Raw genomic sequence first — 24,486 nt, 5'->3', positions numbered from 1 at the left:
AGAAGGGCTACTAGGATGATCCGAGGAATGGAAAACTTGTCTTATGAAAGGAGACTCAAGGAGCTTGGCTTGTTTAGCCTAACTAAAAGAAGGTTGAGGGAAGATATGATTGCTCTCTATAAATATATCACAGGGATAAATCGGAGAGGGAGAGGAATTATTTAAGCTCAGTACCAATGTGGACACAAGAACAAATGGATATAAACTGGTCACCAGGAAATTTAGACTAGAAATTAGACGAAGGTTTCTAACCATCAGAGGAGTGAAGTTTTGGAATAGCCTTCCAAGGGAAGCAGTGGGGGCAAAAGATCTATCTGGCTTTAAGATTAAACTCGATAAGTTTATGGAGGAGATGGTATGATGGGATAACATGATTTTGGTAATTAAATATTCATAGTAAATAGGCCCAATGGCCTGTGATGGGATATTAGATGGGGTGGGATCCGAGTTACCCAGGAAAGAATTTTTTTTAGTATCTGGCTGGTGAATCTTGCCCATATGCTCAGGGTTTAGCTGATCGCCATATTTGGGGTCGGGAAGGAATTTTCCTCCAGGTCAGATTGGAAGAGGCCCTGGAGGTTTTTCGCCTTCCTCTGTAGCATGGGGCACGGGTCACTTGCTGGAGGATTCTCTGCTCCTTGAAGTCTTTAAACTACGATTTGAGGACTTCAATAGCACAGATATAGGTGTGAGGTTTTTTGCAGGAGTGGTGGGTGAGATTCTGTGTAGGAGTCCTGAAATTTGGCTGGGAATTAAGAATCATGGAGAGGGCAGAAGCGAGACTGGTCCTGGAGGAAAATATCTCAAGGCAACAGTTATAAATGGTGATCTAAGTGGGTTTAGCAGTGAAAGGAAGAAGGAGACTGGGTGGTAACTGGAAATGTAACTGCTGGTCAAGAGTGTTTTTATTTTTGATGGAGATGTCAGCATACTGTTACTGAGAGGGAGATGGGCCAGAGAGAGCAAGAGGAGGAGATGAGAGGTGGGACAAGGGACGTTAGTAACTGGGAGGGGATCAAGCATGTGTCAGGGTTAGAGAAGAAAGCAATTGAGAAACCTCACTGTTGGTTAGAGTGAAGAATGAGGAAAGTGTGTTGCAAGAGATGTGGGGAAGAGAGGAGGGGGAGAGAAAGGAGAGGTGACAGTGGATCTCTTTAAAAAAATCAATGAGTTCTTGGGTGAAGAAGCTGAGGTGGGGGATAGCTTTTAGGAGGGAGTCAAAGGAGAGCTTTGAATGTTTTGCCCTGTGTTTTGGATGAAAAAGCCAGCAGTTTTACAATGGTGTCACGCTACTGGCTCAGGAAGCCTCAACTTGGGAGGCAACCAGTCTGTTGGAAGGAAGTGGTTGAGTGGTTAGAATACTAGGAATACAGATGATTAAGGGCTCAGTTCTGTAACCCCTTCCTCACCTAGGGTAACACTTACATGTGTAGTCCCATTGATGTCAGTGGAACAGCTTAAATGATTAAATGATGTGCCACTCAGCATGAGTAGGGGCCGCAGAATCGGGCCCTGGGGGGGTTGTAGGCTTTCCTTTGGCTGGACAATGCTGAAAGATTTTGTTTACTGCTATTGTTAGCTGGAGTCGCCTGCAGTGGCGCTCTAGGTATCACTGCCACCTTTAAGCATAGGTCAGACAGTATGACCTTCTATCCCAGGGATCGGCAATCTTTGGCCTGTGGCCCGCCAGGGAAAGCCGCTGGCAGGCCAGGCCGGTTTGTTTACCTGCAGGGTCTGCAGGCTCGGCCATTCACAGCTCCCACTGGCCACGGTCCCCAATCCCAGGCCAGTGGGGGCTGCGGGAAGCGGTGCGGGCCGAAGGATGTGCTGGCCGTCCTTCACGCAGCTGCCTTTGGCCTGGGACGGTGAACCGCAGCCAGTGGGAGCTGCGATCAGCCAAACCTGCAGACACTGCAGGTAAACAAACCGTCCCGGCCCGTCAGCAGCTTTCCCTGGCGTGCCGCGTGCTGAAGGTTGCCGATCCCTGTTCTACGCAATGGCCTGATTTCTGTTTGTACTTAGTTGTTTTACACCATTGTAATTCCATTAACTTCAGTTTACTCTTAATTTACACCAGTGTGAGGGAGATCAAAATGGAGCCCACTGTGTTGAATTTGAGGAAGAAGCTGTACAAATGTACTGGAGAATTCCTAGAGGGACGCTACAGAGCAGTTTACACTGCAATAAAAAAACCTCTAGCACGGAGCCTCAGAGCCCAGGTCAACTGACTTAAACAGCAGTGCAGGTGTTTGGGCTCAACCTGGAGCCCGATCTCTCTCTAGGACCCACCCCACTTTCTTGGTTTCAGAGCCGAGGCTCCAGCCCAAGCTCTAACATCTGTGCGGCAACCTGTAGCCCCACAGCCCACGCCCTGTGAGCCTGAGTGAGTGATACGGGCCAGCTGTGGCCATGCTGCATGTCTTTTGTTTTAACGTAGGTGTATCATTAGGAGAGACTTTGTTTCACTCTTCTGATGGCTGGGAAATGGTTCTGATTATGGTGTGCAGCAGGGGAGTGAGGCTGCTAAAAAGAAAAGTTCTTTGGCCCAAAAAAGTGGCTGTTGCTCACACTCAAGAGGCTAAGGGCATCTGCCTGGAAATAAAGTACTTGATTTATGTACAGTATTAATGTTTAAATGAAACCTGTCACCCCTTTTAATAAACAATCCTCAAACTCCTGCTGTTTCTACCTCACTAATGAATGTACTTCCAAGAAGATTAACAGAAAGAACAGGACAAATTTCTCACGAGTCTGGTACGGCCACTTCATACAAAAGTGAAACAATCTCTTGCAGCTTCTAATCTGATCTGGTTATTAAATTGCTGTTTCAGGTGAGGACCAAAAATGATTTGCAGTGTCTGGTGTAATGATGAGGTGGCAAATGGAAGAACCCCATTGTATTCCCTCCCTTTCACAATACCCCAAACCACGCTGCTGTGGAGAAGATGGAAATTCAACATAACCGAACAAGAATGTGCTGCTCCGGTGGTGCAAGCAACATACCTGCTCAAACACCTTTCAAGAGCGGGTTGATTCTCCATGTCATGGTTATTTTAGTGAAAGTCACGGACAGGTTGCGGGCAATAAAAATAAATTCACAGGAGCTGTGACCTTTCTGTGACTTCTACTAAAAATAACGGGGGAGAGAGGGCTGGGGTGGGGAGAAGGAATGACAGCTGGAGCCTCATGTGGGGGACTGAAAGCCCCATCCCCACCGCCACAGGGGAGCACAGCTCCAGCCTCCACCGCAACCGTGGGGGTGGGGGAGGGTATGTACAGTCCCCACTAAAGCTGTGGGGGCTGGGGGGCACACAGCAGTGGCTCCAGCTCCAGCCAAAGGGACGGGGGTGGGGTGGGCACGCACCGCCCTGGCTGCAGCAGCAGAGGATGGAGTGGGGCAGGGGGATGTCTGGCACCAATCAAAGCTGCGTGGCTGGGAGGGGGAGCGTCCGGTCCTGCCACTGACAGCTGAAGCTGAAATCACGGGGGTCTGTGACCTCTATGACTAAATCTTATCCTTAGCCCTGATAAATCACTCAGTGAACTTCACAATGAAAATTAAGCAGTCAGAGTTCCTAGGGCTCTGGAGAGACAGGGAGAATGACTTCCATGCTTTCAGTATCGCAGTCAATTGGGCTTTGGCTGTATGACTTTTATGTATGCAGAGGATCAATTCATTACTCTGTCACTTTCAAAATAGCTATTTTGGCTCAGAAGACACTATTCCCTACTACAATACCATTAAAGGAAGGAACTTGTAGGAAAGAAATTGCAGGAATTTAAAAACAAATCAGTCATTGGGCTATGATTGCTTGGGGGATACAGAGCCTTTCACTTCTAGATCATTGGTCAGTGGTGATTTAGATGAGATTCTAACTACCATCTCACATTATCTTGGTTTATGTGGAATGATGTGGGGGCCTGTATAAATTCTAGGGCAAAGATGTCAGTGTCAACATAACCAGCACTGATTATCTTCCTTGCAGGTAGTTTTAGCAGACAGACCCTGACTAATGTAGGGCAGGGAGACTGAACACCCCTCAGAGTGATCCCTCCAGGTTGAGGCACATCTACAGGGGTGTGTGGGAGAACCCTGCATTGTCAGTTCCTGTTCTTTATATGTTCTGTGGGGCAAATGGAGAGCTTCTGTCCCCTGGCCCGTCCCTTTGACACATTTCAACAGTACTTAAAACACTTGAAGAAAAAGAAAACTTCAGTTGGTATGCCTGCAGTGCATCTTAATTGGGCAGTGCTCTCAGCACCTTGCCAGCTGCTGTGATCTACTGCCCGAGAGAATGTTCTTGTGCAGTGGCACTTTCCGTTGGATGACTTCTGCAGTATGAGATTGGGCTCTAGTTACCACAGGGTGGGAAGGATTAGGGGAGAATTTTGTCTTGTTTCTTTGGCAGTGGTCCTAATCCTGGTCAATTTCAGCATTTTAAGAACCTGATCTTAAATAACCTGTCTTTTTTTTGGAGACTAAAAAGTAGAGACAGACACGTATGAAGAGAAATGGAGGGTCAGAAAAGTTGTTTTTTTAAATTAAATAAACTTAACACCTAAGGCTGTTAGAGTCCACCCTTGTCCCAGACCTGAAGAAGAGCTCTGTGTGGCTTGAAAGCTTCTCTCTCACCAACAGAAGTTGGTCCAATAAAAGATATTACCTCCCCCACCTTCCCTCTCTAGTATCCTGGGACTGAGAAGGCTGCAACTACACAGCATACAGAGCCTACTCTTGTAATATATGGAGCATCCTTACTTCTGGTAGTTGGTGGGTATTGAAAAAAGTAAAGGAGGACTTGTGGCACCTTAGAGACTAGCAAATTTATTTGAGCATAAGGTTTCGTGAGCTACAGCTCACTTCATCGGATGCATGAAGATACTTAGGGCCTTGTGGATTGAGTCTATTGTAACTTGCCTCTAGATAACCTACTAAACTACCATTATTTAAAGCATTGTATTAACCTCAAAATTACTGAAAATCTACAGAAAGAAATGACAGGCACTGGGAATGACTGCTACATAATGAGAGGTGAAATCATTGGAGGCAGAGGCAGACCAAAGCAGACATAGTTCCCTTTGTGACTCTCGGTTGGAAATTCTAAGAAGAATTCTGTGAGAGTTGCTTTCTGACAGAGGTCCTTATCCCCAGGGTGAGTTTCTGGTGGGGTAATAAAGTTTATAATACTTATCTTTCATGTTTGTTCTTCTAAAGTGTTTATCCTTCTTCACATAATCTCGGAGACAAGATTGCCCTCTCCCAACATTTAATGAAGTGTTTTTATATGTGGATAAGTATTTCAAGCTCAGACAGTCTTAACTTATTCTGAAGCCTCAGTGAGCTGCTCTTAGTTTATAGCTCATAAGCAGAACTTTCCAATGAATTCCCTTGTCCCGTCATATAGACACATCTAGTTATGGATCCAGTTCCGCCACCCTTGCTCATGTTGTGTAGTTCTACATTCTGCCCATAGTCCCAACAGAATTAGTGATACAACCTTTGTCTTCCTCTGGTGGTCAGCTGGCAGGTGTAATGTTACACTGTCTGAAAGCTGGCGATTACGTGGGTCTGGTTTTGCAGCTCTTCAGATACAGTTTCCCCGGACTCCTTGCTCCCAAGTTTAAATAAGTAATATGCTAAAATCCCTCATCCACAGTTCATTTGGGAAATTCATCCTGTAAAATTATAGATGGTGTGCGGGTGTGTGTTTCAGATCCCTTTTCGACAGCTTTTGAACATCAAATATGAAGTGGCTAATGGCTCTGCTTGTAATATAGTATGCCCAGCTGTTTAGGGTAAAGTGGTAGTTTAATAGTTTCTATTGTCAGTGGAAGTGCAGCATCATACTCATCGCTTCGTGAAGGAAGTATTCTGTGGTAACTAGAGCTGGAGACTTAATACGAGGATTCCTAGATCAGTGGTTCTCAGGCAGGGGTACGCAGAGGTCTTCCAGGGGGTACATCAGCTCATCTAGATATTTGCCAAATTTTACAACAGGCTGCATAAAAAGCACTAACGAAGTCAGTACAAACTAAAATTTCATACAGACGACGACTTGTTTGTACTGCTCCATATACTCTACGCTGAAATGTAAGTACAATATTTATATTCTAATTGATTTATTTTATAACTACGCGGTAAAAATGAAAATAAGCAATTTTTCAGTAATAGCGTGCTGTGACTTTTATACTTTTATGTCTGATTTTATAAGCAAGTAGTTTTTAAGTGAAGTGTAACTTGGGGCTACCCAAGACAAATCAGACTCCTGAAAGGGGTACAGTAGTCGGGAAAGGTTGAGAGCCACTGTCCTACGTTATTTTCCCAGCTCTCCCACTCATTGCTGTGTGACATGTTATATGTTACAAAGTCTCAGCTTTAAAATAGGAATGATACCTCCCTCCCTACCTAACAAGGCTCTTTTGAGGCTTTGTTAGTGTTCATAAATTGCTTTTAATATTCTCAGCTGAAAGGCCCTGAAGAAAAGCAGAGTATTATTACTTCTATGGGGGACTGCTGAAGAGAGAGGTTAAGCTGGTGCTGCCTTGCTCAATTTCGTAAAACTCTTTAAAAGTCCTATTCTCAAAGCTAAGTTTATTTTCTGGATGCAGTTCCAGTATTAATAAACGGAGTTACATAAATCACAATTCTTAAAAGTGAACTAAGCTGCCATCTAATCCTATCCCAATGGCTGCTTTGATTATAATATTAAGTGCTGTTGGAGGCAATCAACTGTAATGGTATTAAGGCAGCTTTTCAAGTGTTATTAGAGATAATAGGAACTCATGGATGAAAATGAAGAGAACCTGCAATTTAGCAACCATTAAAAAATATCCCCCTTGAAAGCAGGGAATAAATGAAAGGTCTGGAGCGAAATGTTTTGATGCCACCGACGGTTATCGTGAAAGCCAGCGCTCTTCGTGCAGCAGGCCCTAATGCCTAGCACAGAATCTGGAGCAGCTCTCTTGAGTACAGTACCTTTGGGGGACAATCTCAGGGCTATTGAAAACAGGACCTGAAGCTTCCTGAGCACTTCAGAGTGGAGAGAGAGGATGGCTTTGTGCTGTGGGACTTGTGGCATCTGGGTTCAGTTTCTGGATCTACTACAGATTCCTGCGTGATCCTGGGCAAATCATTTACACTTTTTGAGCCCCCATTTCCCAACCAAGAAATGGAGATAATATATCCTTATCACAAAGCGGTTGTGATAAATTCAGTAATGATTGCAAGGTGACTTTATGCTACAGTGATTGAGGACCCTACAAGTACCTTCCTACAAATGACATTTCCTAAATTCAGGTGGGTGTTTGGGCACCTTTCTCTAGCTTCTGGTGTATTCCAAACTTTATCTGGGCCTATAGAGCCTCCAGTACTCAGTGCCCCAGCTATCAATGCACTTGTAATCTAGTGCAAATCTCATGCACATTTACTGGAGAGGACATGTGTCTGTGCTCCAAATGGCTAATGAAGTGGCCAATAAAATGTACAGTACTCTTTGACTTTCTTCTTCCTTCAAGGAGTAATACACTGCACAATCCCCTTCTTCCTTACAAAAAGGAAAAGGAGTTGTGGCACCTTAGAGACTAACCAATTTATTTGAGCATAAACATAAGCTTTTGTGAGCTACAGCTCACTTCATCGGATGCATCCGATGAAGTGAGCTGCAGCTCACGAAAGCTTATGCTCAAATAAATAAGGTGCCACAAGTACTCCTTATCTTTTTGCGAATACAGGCTAACAGGGCTGCTACTCTGAAACCTTCCCCCTTATGTCACTTGCTGCATCGAGCTAAGGATCACAGATCCATTAAAATAGATACTGTTTCAGCCTGTTTGTCACGTGCGAGTGTAACCCACACACCTTCTGGGTGTGGTGTTCTGTCCCCTCTAGTGGCACCGAGACCTCTTAGAGATAAAATGAGTCTGCTCTACAGCCTTAGCTAAGAGCCAGTTGGCTTGATAGACGTTCATGCACTAAGCTCCAGAGGCCCCAGGTTTGATCCCACCCACTGACAACTCCAGGGTCTGTCGACATTACACAAGCAGACCCAGACCTGTCAGTCTCCAGCAGCAGGGAAATGCCCTGCCCCCTGAAGTTCCTTCCTGTATTATCTGCCTCCCCGGCTCGCCCTGCCCTCCCTGCTCCAGAGCTTTTCTGGGGGAAGATCCAAACTTTTGTTTCAAAGTCCTGTTTAAATTTGGCTCAGTAATGTGCCCATCCAACTCCTGGCTGTGTCCCAGGCTGTGTTTGCCTATCAGGGAGACTGTCCTGTCAGCTCTGCTTCCCCTTCTGTAGAGCCCTGCAGATCTGCAGATATCTGCTTTATATCCCACAGCCATGTTTGCGGATTGCTACTCGGCTGTGGATGCAAAATTTTTATCCATTGAGGGCTCTACCCTTCTGTGGCATTTGTGGTGGCTGGTGTTCCTGCAGACTTCAGGGAGCGAGCTAAGCCAAGAAAGTCAAAGGCAAAAGGAAGGGCTTAAATCGCCTGCTTTCACGTTCTTTGTGAGCTACGAGCAGTTCCCCCTCACAGCCCAGTCCAGGTGCATTTGCCTCAGCCTCCTCTTTTCTGGGCAGGAAAGAGAGGCAAGCAGGATGGGAAAGAACTGGCTCTCGGGCAAGCAGCTCCCCTCCTTCTCCATCTCTGTGAGAGGATAAAGCCAGAAAGCAGCAAACCGGGTGGAAGATTGAGTCTGAGTCCTGGTCTACACTAGGACTTTAGGTCTAATTTAGCAGCGTTAAATCGATGTAAACCTGCACCCGTCCACACGATGAAGCCCTTTATTTCGACTTAAAGAGCTCTTAAAATCAATTTCCTTACTCCACCCCTGAACAAGTGGATTAGAGCTTAAATCGGCCTTGCCGGCTCGAATTTGGGGTACTGTGGACACAATTCGATGGTATTGGCCTCCGGGAGCTATCCCAGAGTGCTCCATTGTGACCGCTCTGGTCAGCACTCTCAACTCAGATGCACTGGCCAGGTAGACAGGAAAAGAACCGCGAACTTTTGAATCTCATTTCCTGTTTGGCCAGCGTGGCAAGCTGCAGGTGACCATGCAGAGCTCATCAGCAGAGGTGACCATGATGGAGTCCCAGAATCGCAAAAGAGCTCCAGCGTGGACCGAACGGGAGGTACGGGATCTGATCGCTGTATTGGGAGAGGAATCCGTGCTATCAGAACTCCGTTCCAGTTTTCGAAATGCCAAAACCTTTGTCAAAATCTCCCAGGGCATGAAGGACAGAGGCCATAACAGGGACCCGAAGCAGTGCCGCGTGAAACTTAAGGAGCTGAGGCAAGCCTCCCAGAAAACCAGAGAGGCGAACGGCCGCTCCGGGTCAGAGCCCCAAACATGCCGCTTCTATGATGAGCTGCATGCCATTTTAGGGGGTTCAGCCACCACTACCCCAGCCGTGTTGTTTGACTCCTTCACTGGAGATGGAGGCAACACGGAAGCAGGTTTTGGGGACGAAGAAGAAGATGATGATGGTGGTTGTAGATAGCTCACAGCAAGCAAGCAGAGAAACCGGTTTTCCCAAAAGCCAGGAACTGTTTGTGAAAGGAGTACTTTGCCCTGGCATTCCCGGCTCTCCTGGATGTACTCCCAAAGCCTTTGCAAAAGGTTTCTGGGGAGGGCAGCCTTATTGCGTCCTTCATGGTAGGACACTTTACCACTCCAGGCCAGTAACACGTACTCTGGAATCATTGTACAACAAAGCATTGCAGTGTATGTTTGCTGGCGTTCAAACAACATCCGTTCTTTATCTCTCTGTGTTATCCTCAGGAGAGTGAGATATAATTCATGGTCACCTGGTTGAAATAGAGTGCTTTTCTTCAGGGGACACTCGGAGCCCGTTCCTGCTGGGCTGTTTGCCTGTGGCTAAACAGAAATGTTCCCCGCTGTTAGCCACGGGGAGGGTTGAGGGGGTAGCCACGCGGTGGGGGGAGGCAAAATGCAACCTTGTAACGAAAGCACATGTGCTATGTATGTAATGTTAACAGCAAGGTTTACCCTGAAAGAGTGTAGCCACTGTTTTATAAAATGTCTCTTTTTAAATACCGCTGTCCTTTTTTTTTCTCCACCAGCTGCATGTGTTTCAATGATCACAGGATCTTCTCCTTCCCAGAGGCTAGTTAAGGTCAGAAAGAAAAAAAAAAAGCACTCGAGATGAAATGTTCTCCGAGCTCATGCTGTCCTCCCGCACTGACAGAGCACAAACGAATGCGTGGAGGCAAATAATGTCAGAGTGCAGGAAAGCACAAAATGACCGGGAGGAGAGGTGGCGGCTGAAGAGAGTAAGTGGAGGGCTGAAGAGACGGCTGAAGCTCAAATGTGGTGGCAGCGTGATGAGAGGAGGCAGTATTCAATGCTGAGGCTGCTGGAGGACCAAACCAGTATGCTCCAGTGTATGGTTGAGCTGCAGCAAAGGCAGCTGGAGCACAGACTGCCACTACAGCCCCCGTGTAACCAACCGCCCTCCTCCCCAAGTTCCATAGCCTCCACACCCAGACGCCCAAGAACACGGTGGGGGGGCCACCGGCCAACCAGCCACTCCGCCACAGAGGATTGCCCAAAAAAAAGAAGGCTGGCATTCAATAACTTTTAAAGTTGTAAACTTTTAAAGTGCTGTGTGGCATTTTCCTTCCCTCCTCCACCATTCCTCCTGGGCTATCTTGGTAGCCATCCCCCTATTTGTGTGATGAATGAATAAAGAATGCATGAATGTGAAGCAACAATGACTTTATTGGCTCTGCAAGCGGTGATCGAAGGGAGGAGGGGAGGGTGGTTAGCTTACAGGGAAGTAGAGTGAACCAAGGGGCGGGGGGTTTCATCAAGGAGAAACAAACAGAACTTTCACACCGTAGCCTGGCCAGTCATGAAACTGGTTTTCAAAGCTTCTCTGATGCGTACCGTGCCTCCTGTGCTCTTCTAACCGCCCTGGTGTCTGGCTGCGCGTAACCAGCAGCCAGACGATTTGCCTCAACCTCCCACCCCGCCATAAACGTCTCCCCCTTACTCTCACAGATATTGTGGAGCATACAGCAAGCAGTAATAACAGTGGGAATATTGTTTTCGCTGAGGTCTAAGCGAGTCAGTAAACTGCGCCAGCGCGCCTTTAAACGTCCAAATGCACATTCTACCACCGTTCTGCACTTGCTCAGCCTGTAGTTGAACAGCTCCTGACTACTGTCCAGGCTCCCTGTGTACGGCTTCATGAGCCATGGAATTAAGGGGTAGGCTGGGTCCCCAAGGATACATATAGGCATTTCAACATCCCCAACAGTTATTTTCTGGTCTGGGAATAAAGTCCCTTCCTGCAGCTTTTGAAACAGACCAGAGTTCCTGAAGATGCGAGCGTCATGTACCTTTCCCGGCCATCCCACGTTGATGTTGGTGAAACGTCCCTTGTGATCCACCAGAGCTTGCAGCACTATTGAAAAGTACCCCTTGCGGTTTATGTACTCGCCGGCTTGGTGCTCCGGTGCCAAGATAGGGATATGGGTTCTGTCTATGGCCCCACGACAGTTAGGGAATCCCATTGCAGCAAAGCCATCCACTACGACCTGCACATTTCCCAGGGTCACTACCCTTGATATCAGCAGATCTTTGATTGCGTTGGCTACTTGCATCACAGCAGCCCCCACAGTAGATTTGCCCACTCCAAATTGATTCCCAACTGACCGGTAGCTGTCTGGCGTTGCAAGCTTCCACAGGGCTATCACCACTCGCTTCTCAACTGTGAGGGCTGCTCTCATCTTGGTATTCATGCGCTTCAGGGCAGGGGAAAGCAAGTCACAAAGTTCCATGAAAGTGCCCTTACTCATGCGAAAGTTTCTCAGCCACTGGAAATTGTCCCAGACCCGCAACACTATGCGGTCCCACCAGTCTGTGCTTGTTTCCCGAGCCCAGAATCGGCGTTCCACAGCATGAACCTGCCCCATTAGCACCATGATGCATGCATTGCCAGGGCCCATGCTTTCAGAGAAATCTGTGTCCATATCCTGATCACTCACATGACCGCGCTGACGTCGCCTCCTTGCCCGGTATCGCTTTGCCAGGTTCTGGTGCTGCATATACTGCTGGATAATGCGTGTGGTGTTTAATGTGCTCCTAATTGCCAAAGTCATCTGAGCGGCCTCCATGCTTGCCTTGGTATGGCTTCCGCACAGAAAAAAGGCGCGGAACGATTGTCTGCCGTTGCTCTGACGGAGGGAGGGGCGACTGAGGACACGGCTTACAGGGTTGGCTTCAGGGAGCTAAAATCAACAAAGGGGGTGGCTTTACATCAAGGAGTATTTCAGGCAGGACTTCACGGAGGGTTCCAATAAGAAATGGTGCACCTAAGTTATCGTTCTTATTGGAACAAGGAGGTTAGTCTGGCCTCTGATTGATACATGGCTAGATTTACCTTGCTGCACCTTCCCTGTGAGTGACTGCAGAGTGACCTAGAGGAATGAGTCACCTAGATGGGGGAGGAGGCAAATGAGTACAAAACAAATCTGGTCTATTTCTTGTTTTGATCCACTCCATCTATCTTTTACATCTTTGGCTGGCAGCAGACTGTGCAGAAGGACTGCATGCCATCCACATCTCATGGCTGCTCGGCAGAAGATGGTGCAATAGGACTGCTAGGAATCCGTATCGCCTGCCTGCTCACCATAAGACGGTTCAATAGGACTTACTGCAGGACTAAAGAGAATGACCTGGTCAAGTCACTCCAAATTTAGTCCCTGCGCCCGTGTCTGCCCAGGCGCTCCTGGCCGACGTGGCGAGGAGCACCTCGGACATGACGATGACGGCTACCAGTCGTACTGTACCGTCTGCTGCCAGAAGGCAATGGGTTGCTGCTACTGTGTAGCAACGCAGTACCGCGTCTGCCGGCACCCAGGAGACATACGGTGACGGTTACCTGAGCAGGCTCCATGCTTGCCGTGGTATGGCGTCTGCACAGGTAACTCAGGAAAAAAGGCGCGAAACGATTGTCTGCCCTTGCTTTCACGGAGGGAGGGAGGGAAGGGGGGCCTGACAATATGTACCCAGAACCACCTGCGACAATGTTTTAGCCCCATCAGAGTGCTCCATTGTGACTGCTCGGGACAGCACTACCAACTCAGATGCACGATTGTTTGCCGTTGCTCTGACGGAGGGAGGGGCGACTGAGGACACGGCTTACAGGGTTGGCTTCAGGGATCTAAAATCAACAAAGAGGGTGGCTTTACATCAAGGAGTATTTCAGGCAGGACTTCATGGAGGGTTCCAATAAGAAATGGTGCACCTAAGTTATTTTTCTTATTGGAACAAGGAGGTTAGCCTGGCCTCTGATTGATACATGGCTAGATTTACCTTGCTGCACCTTCTCTGTGAGTGACTGCAGTGTGACCTAGAGGAATGAGTCCCCTAGACAGGGGAGGGGGGGAAGCAAATGAGTACAAAACAAATCTGGTCTATTTCTTGTTTTGATCCACTCCATCTATCTTTTACATCTTTGGCTGGCAGCAGACGGTGCAGAAGGACTGCTAGCCATCCTCATCTCTTGCCTGCCCGGCAGAAGATGGTACAATACGACTGCTAGCAATCCGTATCGCCTTTCTGCTCACCATAAGACGGTTCAATAGGACTGACTGCAGGACTAAAGAGAGTGACCTGGTCAAGTCACTCCAAATTTAGTCCCTGCGCCCATGTCTGCCCAGGCGCTCCCAGCCGACGTGGCCAAGAGCACCTCGGACACGACGATGACGGCTACCAGTCGTATTGCACCGTCTGCTGCCAGAAGGCAATGGGTTGCTGCTACTGTGTAGCAATGCCGTACCGCGTCTGCCAGCACCCAGGAGAGATACGGTGACGGTTACCTGAGCGGGCTCCATGCTTGCCGTGGTATGGCATCTGCACAGGTAACTCAGGAAAAAAGGTGCAAAACGATTGTCTGCCCTTGCTTTCACGGAGGGAGGGAGGGAGGGAACGGGGGCCTGACATTACGTACCCAGAACCACCCGCGACAATGTTTTAGCCCCATCAGGCATTGGGATCTCAACCCAGAATTCCAATGGGCAGCGGAGACTGCGGGAACTGTGGGATAGCTACCCACAGTGCAATGCTCCGGAAGTCGACTCTAGCTTCGGTACTGTGGAAGCACTCCGCCGAGTTAATGCACTTAATGCACTTAGAGCATTTTCTTCGGGGACACACACACTCGAAAATATAAAACCGATTTCTAAAAAACCGACTTCTATAAATTCGACCTTATTCCGTAGTGTAGACATACTCTGAATCCCTTGAGCCGCACCAGCAGCCACACTTCTGACTGTGGAGCTCAGCTGCTTCTGCTCAGGCTGCAGCTCGAGGGAGAGTAATGGCTGCAACACAGAGGTTGCCTACATCAGAAAGGGCAATAAGGGACTTTTGGGTCCCGCTTCTGCCACCTCTACAAACAGGCCTGTGCTACTCACATCCCAGGCAGAGGCCTCCAGAGGAAATGCAAGCCTGTCTGGCCCATGATACCCTAATAATCGAAAGGGGTAAAACCTCTGGGGAATCCATTCTTGAATCCCAATACTTTCCTTCCAGGACCCAGAAACCCCATTTTGGGAGAGAAGACAGTAAAGTCAACATCTTTGAAGGCCGGGAGATCACTAATCTCTCAAAATATTTTTGGAGCAATGTCTGAGCCCAATTTCACTCCCTCCTCTGAGGCGGGATGGTAGAGACAAACTCTCAGAGAGGATGTATATAAATAAAATCAGCATCCGGTTCCCTTGCTCAGCTTCATGGAGTGCAGCATGGCAGATTAACCCAGAAAAAAAACCAAGCCAAAGAGCTGTGCTGGTTTCTTGGGTTCATGTTCATCCAAAAAGAGGAAATATTTGAAAAAAACAGAAATGTTTTCTCCTTACGGGAGTGAGGCCAGCTGTCCAAATCAGTATTGTGAGATCAAATCACATATATAATAAAATAAATCAAAATCAAACAAAATGAAAAACCCACCCAGAGGATTGACTGTTTCAGCCAGAACACTGTGTTGAGTGAAAATATGTTCGAGATCTGTGACTGCCTGAGACAAGCCATAGTTGTTTATGCCTCCTCATGCTTCCTGGGAAGATATCGTAATAGAGGAACGGCAATTTCTTGCCACACTTAAAAGACTAGCAAAACGTTGAGCTGTCATCGCTTCTGGCATTAAAGTCTGAGTCCTCAGCTGCTGCTATGGGTTACCACGCCCTAGCTATTGGGCTGTTGTCCCTGGCTACCGCTGTGGATCACCACGCCCAAAGTACAGATCATTGTTCCTAGATACTGCTGCAGTTTGCCATGCCTTGCTGCCACAACCAATCCACCTCTTGCTTCGGCAGCTGGCCATAGAGTGATGAGAGGGAGAGCAGCCCAAATGTGGAAGAACAAGCAGGCAGGAAGGGGCTCTTGGCTCCCCATATACTTCTTTGTAACCTCAGTGGCCTCCATTTTGTAAGGCTGTAAGGTTCCTCAGCATAGAATCATAGAATCATAGAATCTCAGGGTTGGAAGGGACCTCAGGAGGTCATCTAGTCCAACCCCCTGCTCAAAGCAGGGCCAATCTCCAATTTTTGCCCCAGATCCCTAAATGGCCCCCTCAAGGATTGAACTCACAACCCTGGGTTTAGCAGGCCAATGCTCAAACCACTGTGAACCAGTCCAGATTCAACTTGGTATTGCTATCAAAGGTAAACATGTCTATTGTCCCTAGGGGCCAAGCTCTCACTGTTTCTAATGGGATGGTATTTTACTTGAAGGAGTGGCCACTGCACTATCTATAGACAGCCAAGTCTGGGCAGTGTTATCTCTGGGCCTGAAAGCTCTCAGGTGGCATCAGACCACCACCACCAAAAATAAATTACAATTCTGAAGGGTCATTTGACCCTCTATCTAGCACCAGTACCTAGCCAGCAGTTCACTGTCAGAATCCTCTGCCTTCTGTCTTCCTTCGCTTGAAGGACAGGAAGGATCTCTGAGACGATCACTTGGACATTCTTCTCCTTCAGCACCCCTCTGAGTTCCCTGAAGTCATCTATAATCTGTGAGCTATCCCACAATGTAGTGTCATTATGCCAATATGTACCGTGACCATGGCCTGTTGACTTCAGAAGCCTGTTTAATCATAGAGTGATGTCTCATCTTTTAGCTTTGAGAGGAAAACACACCGTCCGCTGTCTGCCTGTCCCTTGCAGAACATTCATCCATTCTTCTTAGTACAGAATCCTCAACAAAAATCATCTGTCTTCCTTGGAAGGTTGAAGCTTGATTTTTTTCTTACGGGTTGTGCTGAGTAGCCATCCACAGGTGTGTCCCCCACACCTCTCCATACCATTTGACCAGCTGAATCTTCAGAGATATCTTCCACAGTTTTCACACGGTGGACCTGACATTGATTGGAAACTTTTAGCTGCATGGAATTACTCCTAGTCCTCTTCTCTTTGATGGCCACAAGCTGTTCATCCTCATCTGCCTCCAGCTGTGTAGAATGCTGCCTTATCTTCTTGTCTCTGATGGTTATGAATTACCAAGTGTGACATTCTGTACCTTGGGGGAGCACCCTGTAACCCCCATGTTGCTCATTTATATATAATTGTGATTGCATATAAAGCCGGCTGTGTGAGGTATCATGGGAAAGGTTATGTGATCTGCTGAAAGTCATTTTTCTATCCATTTATGTATATCATTAATACATATGAAGGTATGAGAATTGTGTAGTATGGTTGTCACTAAAACGTGCTGTAAGTTGGGGAATCAGCCAGATATTAGCTCCCCAGAGGCAACAGCAAGGAAAGTAACCAATGCCCGGGCAGGGTGTCAGACAACCCATCAACAGCCATTGTCCAGCAGGGGAGCTACAATTCAATGACTCACCTGCATGAGGCCACACCAGAGGAATTGCTCAACCTTGCCTGGAGACTAAGTAATGCCCCCAGACATGTCCGGACTTGTGTGTTCCCTAAGCACATAGGACTGAGGGTATAAAACAGAACAGAGCAGGCCCATGCTTCACCTCTCTCCTGCCCCCACCCATGCTGCAAGCAACAAGGACACTGAGAAGATTTATGCAGAGAAGACTGGCCCAGATTTCAAGGGTGAAATCTGTGTGGTACGAACTGCAATATCCAGTGGCTTGAAAAAAACTGCTTAATCTAGATGTTGCCCAAACTAATAGGATTGAGAGTTTAGACTGCATGCTTATATTTTATTTTATCTTGGTAACTAACTTTTTGCCTATCACTTAATATCACTTAAAATCTATCTTTTGTAGTCAATACATTTGTTTGGCTGTTTATCTTTACCAGTGATTTTGCCTGAAGGATGTGGCCGATATGCTCAGGTTTGCAAAGGCAGGTGTATATACGCTTTTCATTGATGAAGTGGTGAACCAATTAATAAATCTGCACTTCCCACCTTGAGCAGTGCAAGACGGTATATTCCTGAGGTACAGGGCTGGGAGCTGGGGGAATTTGGCTCTGCTGCCGTTGCTCTGGGAGCATTCATGCAGTATAGCTGGGTGTGGGGCTCCACATGCTGTTGTGCTGAGTGATCACAGCACCTGGAGGGGTTTGCCGCTGGTCACTAGCAAGGCATTGTGAGAGACAGCCCAGGCTGGAAAGAGTTCAGGGGGGCACAGTGTTCCCACAGTCTCAGTCTGCACCCTGGGGAATCCCGTCACACTAAGTATCTCTTATTTCATCTCTTTCTCATTCCTGGATGGCCAGTTTCTTCCTTGAATCTGGGGTAGTGATGCTTCCTGAGGCTGGTTATCCAAGAACTCTTCAGCCTTTCTGGTGGTCTGTAACATCTGTACTTTTGTCCTTCCAATCTAAGACTCCTAAGCAAAAAGGTCAAGTCTCTGTACTATAATGTTCTCAATATGGTCAAGAAAAAGGAAGTTTTGTAGAAACTCTGACATTAAATGCTTCCTTAGGTTAACTACCTGGATTCCAACCCCACAATGTTTGGAACCTCATTCTGCTCCTTACTCACTACCTAGTATCGTTACACTTTCTATCCATTAAAGCAGACTTCCTGAGAACCACTATCGCCAGTCGGATGAGTTTATGAAGTTGGGAGCTTTCTCTGTGGAGACCTGTTCAGACATGCAGTCCTCACATCTGTCATAGCACTCACTTGCAAAGTAAATTCAAGAAATGTTCTTTTTCTGTCAAGCATCAAAGTCTAATCTGTAGGAGCACTGATAACTTCAGGGCAGAGAACTCATGTCTCCTGTATTGAGACCAGCTAGATGGCCATGTAGCCATCAATACATAAATTCACCAAATTCTACATATTGGTCATCTAATCACTAACCAATGCCATTTTTCGGCAGAAGTCTTTCCCATGCCTCATTGTCCAGGATATATAATCAACCTCATTTTGGTTGTCCATAATTAAAGGATGATCCAGCTTCCCACCCTGGAGGCACATTGCTGTGAAAATTCCATTGTTAAGGCTCTGTGGACCCTAGCTCCATGTAGAACAGAAAAAAAAAATCTGTGTTTTGCCTGAAAATTTCCTTTCCTTGAGTAATAAGGTCCATAGATCTGGCCCATCTTGGAGACAAATGGATCATCCAGAATAGAGAGAGAAGTTGATACCCAAATATTCAGGTTTATTTTGTTAGGGAGACGTGTCCCTGTGCTCTGCATTAGGAGAAATTGTTGTGATTTCACTTCAAAGTATAGTTAACACAATCTGTAATTTAGGAAAGTAGAATGGAATCATACTGGCCTGGACATTGTCTTGATTAAAGGGAACTTCAGGGGGTGGGGCACTCCCTTGTTGCTAATGACTGGCAGATCTGGTTCTGCCTCCAAGTTGTAAGTAGGCTGAAGTACCCCTTGTAACAGATCTGTAGACCTTATTACTCAAAGAAAGGAAACTTGTAGATAAGCACGAATAAATTTTCCTATTCTGATGTCATATCATGTGTGACCAAAGCAAACATTGTCAGCTAATACCTTGTCTACCCTAGGAGGCTTTTGCTGGTATAGTTGTACTAATATAGTTATGCTGACAAAATCCTTTAGGGTGGATGCACTTCACTGGTATAAAACGGCTTATAGTAGGGTTTTTATCAGTGTGGCTATCTTGGTAAAAAATCACACCATTAATTGACAGAGCTATGTTGGTAAATTTCTAAGTGTAGATCACACCTAAATTTCAGGGAAACTACAATTACATCTGAAGCCTACCTGTGGACATCTTTTTTTTATTAAGTTAAATTCCTTGGGGCATTTCCTGTTCCCAGAATGTGGTCAGTATTCAGGATTCCCTGTTCCAGAAGGGACTGGCAGAGCCCGCAGCACTGGGAAATCAAGAAAAATAGACCGGTATTCCATATTTAGACACTACTGGTATCTCAGAGTATAAATGAGACTGGATACTTAACCGTGATAATTGTAGCTTATGTGCGCAGGGCTGAGCTGGTTACCTAATTTGGGAAGACATTTTCTCATGGTATTTTGACGGGGATTTTTATTTTTTCTCTGCAGCACTGAGTTAGGAGAGGGGGTCATCCGTTAGGATCTGCTGGGCATATCGCCCATTGCCTGATTTCCTGTGATTGCAGAGGTTGGGTTATGGGAGATGGAAACTGATGCTTTCCATCTTCTGTTCTATGTTTATATTACACACTAAGATACTGGAATTAGATCAGTATCAGTTTGAAAAGTCCTGTTCCAGCACTAGTGCCATAACTACAGCCAGGATTTTAAATGTGCCATCTCTGTGTAAAAATACATACACTTGTCAGGCTTTCAAACACAACAGTGATGAACACAATGTAAAACTTGGACTCGTAGGTTGATACTCGGTGAGACGCTGAAAGCGTAATTGGAGAACCCTCCTCTAGGTGCTTTTGAGAGAATGTCATATGCAAAGTATGAAATTGGAGAACATACATTTATTTATTGTAGATAAACATTAAAATGAAACTCTGGATCCTCTGCTCTTGTAACTGATATTGAAAAAAGTTTGTGGTCCTTCATCTGTTGCTAAGCTTCAAGGTAATATCATCCTGTTTATAAGGCTGGTATCAAGCCACGTCTGGGATTCTGCAGATACAAGCCAACATCTAACAGATCAGAGGTTAAAGGTATGCCCACAAGGAAAACTACTGCTCCCGTGCATGGTAGTGCAGCTGTATTTTCTCACTGATGAATATTTTGGGATGAGTGACATTTATGGCTGTAGTTGCATTAGGTTCAGAAACTTTGGCAGCTGTATTTCCTTTAATTACAAGTGACCATTCAATGCTATGTGACCCTGCCATCTGTCTTTATCTGATAGAGACACCTTTATTTCCAGTAAACTGTTAGCGATCATATGGTGCTGTATCATGACTCATATACTCAATAATAACTTACAGAGGCACCTGTAGTCTGAAAAAAGTGCAAGTGCTCTTACATCTCTCTGACTCGCTCATCCTATTTTATCTTCCATGCTCACTTACAAGTGCACTCACTTGTGTTTCTTGCCTGCCTCACTATGGCATTTGATCAGCTAAGACACGACCTGCAGTACCAAATGCTGTCATGCCAGGCATTGGGGCACCTGTAGCAGCTGAAGGAATTGCAGTCAGTGTTTGCTTGGGGAAATTACATGCACCTGTTACTTTATTTGTGTTTTAAACAGTCTGGAGAGAGAGGAGTAGGAAGTCTGTCTAGCTTGGTATCCTGCCTTCTTGACAGTGGCTGGTGCCAGATGCTTCAGAGGGAATGAACAGAACAGGGCAATGATCGAGTGATCCATCCCCTGTCATCCAGTTCCAGTTTCTGGCAGTCAGAGGTTTAGGGACACTGGCGTCATGGGGTTGCATCCTTAATCATCTTGGCTTATAGCCATCAAGGGACCTATCCTCCAGAAACTTACGTAATTCTTTTTTGAACCCAGTTAGACTTTTGCCCTTCACACCATTCTCTGGCAATGAGTTCCACAGGTTGACTGTGCATTATGTGAAGCAGTACTTCTTATGTCTTCTCTTTTCTAAGCTAAACAGTCCCAGTCTTTTTAATATGGAAACTGTTTTGTAACTTTTCCTGGCTGGTGTTAGCTGTATGCAGCTAGAGATCTGTGCTGGTAGCAGAGGGCTTCTAGGGTGGATCTGTCATGAAGATTGCATCAGCCAAGGTATCTGTGAAAGCTAAAGGGGGAAAGTAAAACTAATAATGAAACATTTAAAAACAATTAGTGTGAATTCAGTGCTGGCAAAAGATTTCAGATTGACAGACCAAGAAACATAAATCTCACTTCAGTCCACACTTAGGCCCTGATCCGGCCAATCATTTAATTAAACATGTACTTAACTTTTTAAGCATATGAGTAGTTTCATTTCATCTGGGTTTTTAGATCTCAAGTTGATAGATGCCTTAATAAATGCCAGTTTAGCCTCAGAAAAGATACGGTATGTATGGCAGCAGTGCCAGATCCCTCTGGCGTCAGCGTGCCTGTTTTGTTTTGGAAGGACCACCATGAAGTCAGAGGGGGATTCGATCTCCAAGGCCCTTTGTGGTATGTCTACGCTGCAGTTAGACACCGGCGGCTGCCCCAGGCCAGCTGATTCGGGGTCGGGCTAAGGGGCTTTGGGCCTCCCACCTCACAAGGGCCTCTACGTCTACTCTGCAATTAAATGGCTTCTTAGCCTGAGTCAGCTGGCACAGGCCAACTGTGGGTTTTTAGATATGCCCGTTGTTCCTTAGCCATTCTGCTAAGACTCAATAGGAATGCCAATTCTAGTGATGGGTTTTGTGATGTGGACACCAGTCCAATGGGAACTGGACTAAGACCCGCCAAACTCATTTCATGTAGTCCTCAGAACTGCCATCAGATGGTAAAAAGTTTCAGTCAATAGCAACCTGGAATGAATGCGGTCTTAGGTACCTGCTAGGTGAAAGGCTCTTCGTACCATCAACAGATTCCTACCCAAAAGCCTCTAAAATTTCCTTTAAGCAAGACACCTGTGTTTTTGAATCAGCATTCTCTACTTATTAAGTATGAGGCACAATTTATGGTGTTGGTTTATAAATATAAAACTTTAAATGGCCCGTCACATATTTAATGGAAATACCATCTTTTTATTGAATAATTATATGTATAAAACAAAATGAATAAAATAAATTTAACTAAACCCACAAAATGTCCTGTGTCTAAGCACAACTGTAATATACATAATAACGTCTTAATGACACAAAATAAACCTATATGGCAAATAAATCCCACTAAATACAAACTAAAAACAACCCAGGAGTCCTTCCCCCAGGCTAAAACTTATAGGCCTGTTAAAGTCGCTGGCTTCTTCTGGAGAAGGCCCTGCCTCCCATGCACTCAAGCTGATCAGCATTTCCAGCGCTACTGGTACATAATGCTGTGATGGAAGGGACTGCAGCAGCTGGTCCCTAAGATAAATTGGCCCAGGCTAGGCCCTCCATTCTTTTTTGTCAGGATTTGCTGCTATCATAGAGACCAGCCAGTCTTACTTTATATTTGTAGGTCTGGAACACTAAAATATCCCAAAAAGAAAAGGAGTACTAGTGGCCCCTTAGAGACTAACCAATTTATTTGAGCTCACGAAAAGCTTATGCTCAAATAAATTGGTTAGTCAGTGAGATGGAAATTCTTGTGGTGGGGGCTACCTAATGCCAGTGTTTTCTCCCCAAACAGAGTTTTGTCGAATTGATGAGCCCTTGTGCCACAACGAAGATGAGCAGCTCAGCTTTGAAGCTGTCTGCAATATCCACAAACAGATGGACGATGACGCCAATGGCAACGTGGATGTAGAGGAGAGCGATGAGGTTAGTTCACAGCTACTTTTCTTTCTTTCTCCCTTCTGTCCTTCCTCCCCTTCCTGCCTTCCTCTTTAGGAGGGCAGCTCTACATTGGATAGTACTGCGTGTCAGGGGTGGCCAAAGATCAGCCAATAACATTTTCCAGAGTAGTTGTTGGCTGCCTTCATCTTCAGCCTGCAGAGACTGCAGCTCCCAGAATGCCATAAGACACCAGTCCTCGCCCTGAATAGAAGAGACAGGCAAAGACACAGAGATGTGACTTGCCGAAGCTCAAGAGGACCGAGGTCTCATGACTCCCCAATCCAGTACCTTATCCATTAGGCAACACTACCCCGCAGCTCGCTACAAGCGCTATCCACTAGACCCTGCTACCTCCTCGAGGCAGTACAGCAGAGCTGAGCTCTGTGCACATGCTGTATGCCTGGAAGTGCTTCGGAAGGGAGGTGAGGTCATAAATGGGGCAGTTGGATCCTTTTGAAAGAAATTACAAAAGTGTGATCTGCAATTTCTGCGTTGTGAAGTGAAGCCTTTGTTTTCTCCACTGGGACTGATTTGGTCTATTTACTGTGATGTTTGCTCTTGTATAGTGCTCTGCCAGCTGAAAGCTCTCTACTAACATTGGACTGACTGACTGACCCTGACAACAACGTGTCTCTCTACCCCCTCCCCACCCCGTCCAGTGAGGGAGTATGATTTTTTCCCGTTTTGCAGAGAAGGAAGTGCAGGCACAGGGAATTTTAAATGGTTGCCTGAGCCCACACAATAAAGCCGTGTGACAGACAGGCCCCTAATAACGAAGCAGCTCTTTAATTTAAAAATATTGGAAAGAAAAGGCTCATAAGTCCAAAATGTGAAATGGTGTCAATTCAGAGTCGCCCCAGCAAGCTCGGAGGGCAGGCGCCAAGTTGTTTGTTCTGTCATTACAGAGCTCTCCTCTTTTTGTCTCAATTTCACTGCCCAGACTGATCAAAGAGCTCCCATCTGAATTCCCCTGTCACTTGTGAGGACAACCTTTTTGTACAGTCCCTTTCCCTTGTCTCAGTCCCTATAAACTCTGTAGTTCTAATCCTGGCTATGCCTCTGACTCATGGTATGGGCTTGGGTCAGTCATTTCATTTGTCTACCTCAGTTTCCCCATGTGTAAAATAGGGACAATACCCATGTTGAAAAAGTGGAGGATTAATTAGTGGGTTTTGTATAGCTCTTTGAATGTGCTAGATAACATTATATAAATGCTATGTAAAGTATTGTTAATCTACGAATTAGTTTGCATAGCTGGAGGGCAGGATCTGATGCAAGAATCTGTCTTGTATATTGTCACTTTACTCTGGCCTCTGTGCTACTGTAGTACAAATAATTATTATTATTACTACGCTCCCCGGGGACTCAGTTCTGGATGGTTTTCTGAGCTTTCTCAACCCCTGGCTTGGCTGTATTTTGAAGTTGCTCCATTACTACCATCTAGTTTAAAATCCTGTAAATATCCAACTAAATATGATCATCCAGGCCCTCTTCATCTCTTGTCTTGATTATGAATCACCACTTCCAGTCCATTCAAAATGCAGTTTCTAAGATCGTATTCCTTACCCATTGACCTGACCACATCACCCTCTCTCTGTGAATCCTCCACTGGCTTCTCTTCTCCAGGATGTCAAATACTTCTTGTCCTCACCTTCAAGGTTCTCCCTAA

At 46.1% G+C, this 24,486-nt stretch overlaps 1 protein-coding gene across 6 annotated transcripts in view; it reads left to right on the top strand.

Annotated features, from left to right (window-relative positions):
* STIM1 (stromal interaction molecule 1) overlaps positions 1–24,486 on the top strand; it is a 205,344-nt gene that overhangs the window by 79,099 nt on the left and 101,759 nt on the right. For 5 of the 6 annotated variants that reach the window (XM_075125651.1, XM_048837686.2, XM_048837677.2 and 2 more), the window contains exon 3: positions 22,672–22,802. The exons of the other annotated variant lie outside the window; for it this stretch is intronic. In XM_075125651.1, the coding sequence (XP_074981752.1) occupies positions 22,672–22,802 (131 nt within the window). The remainder of the gene's footprint in view (positions 1–22,671; positions 22,803–24,486) is intronic. 6 annotated transcript variants of the gene reach the window in all.

Source organism: Caretta caretta, chromosome 1 (genome assembly GCF_965140235.1).
Source record: "Caretta caretta isolate rCarCar2 chromosome 1, rCarCar1.hap1, whole genome shotgun sequence".
NCBI lineage: Eukaryota > Metazoa > Chordata > Testudines > Cheloniidae > Caretta > Caretta caretta.
Note: the sequence above shows the minus strand (reverse complement) of the source record. Positions and strands in the feature narration are given on the sequence as shown.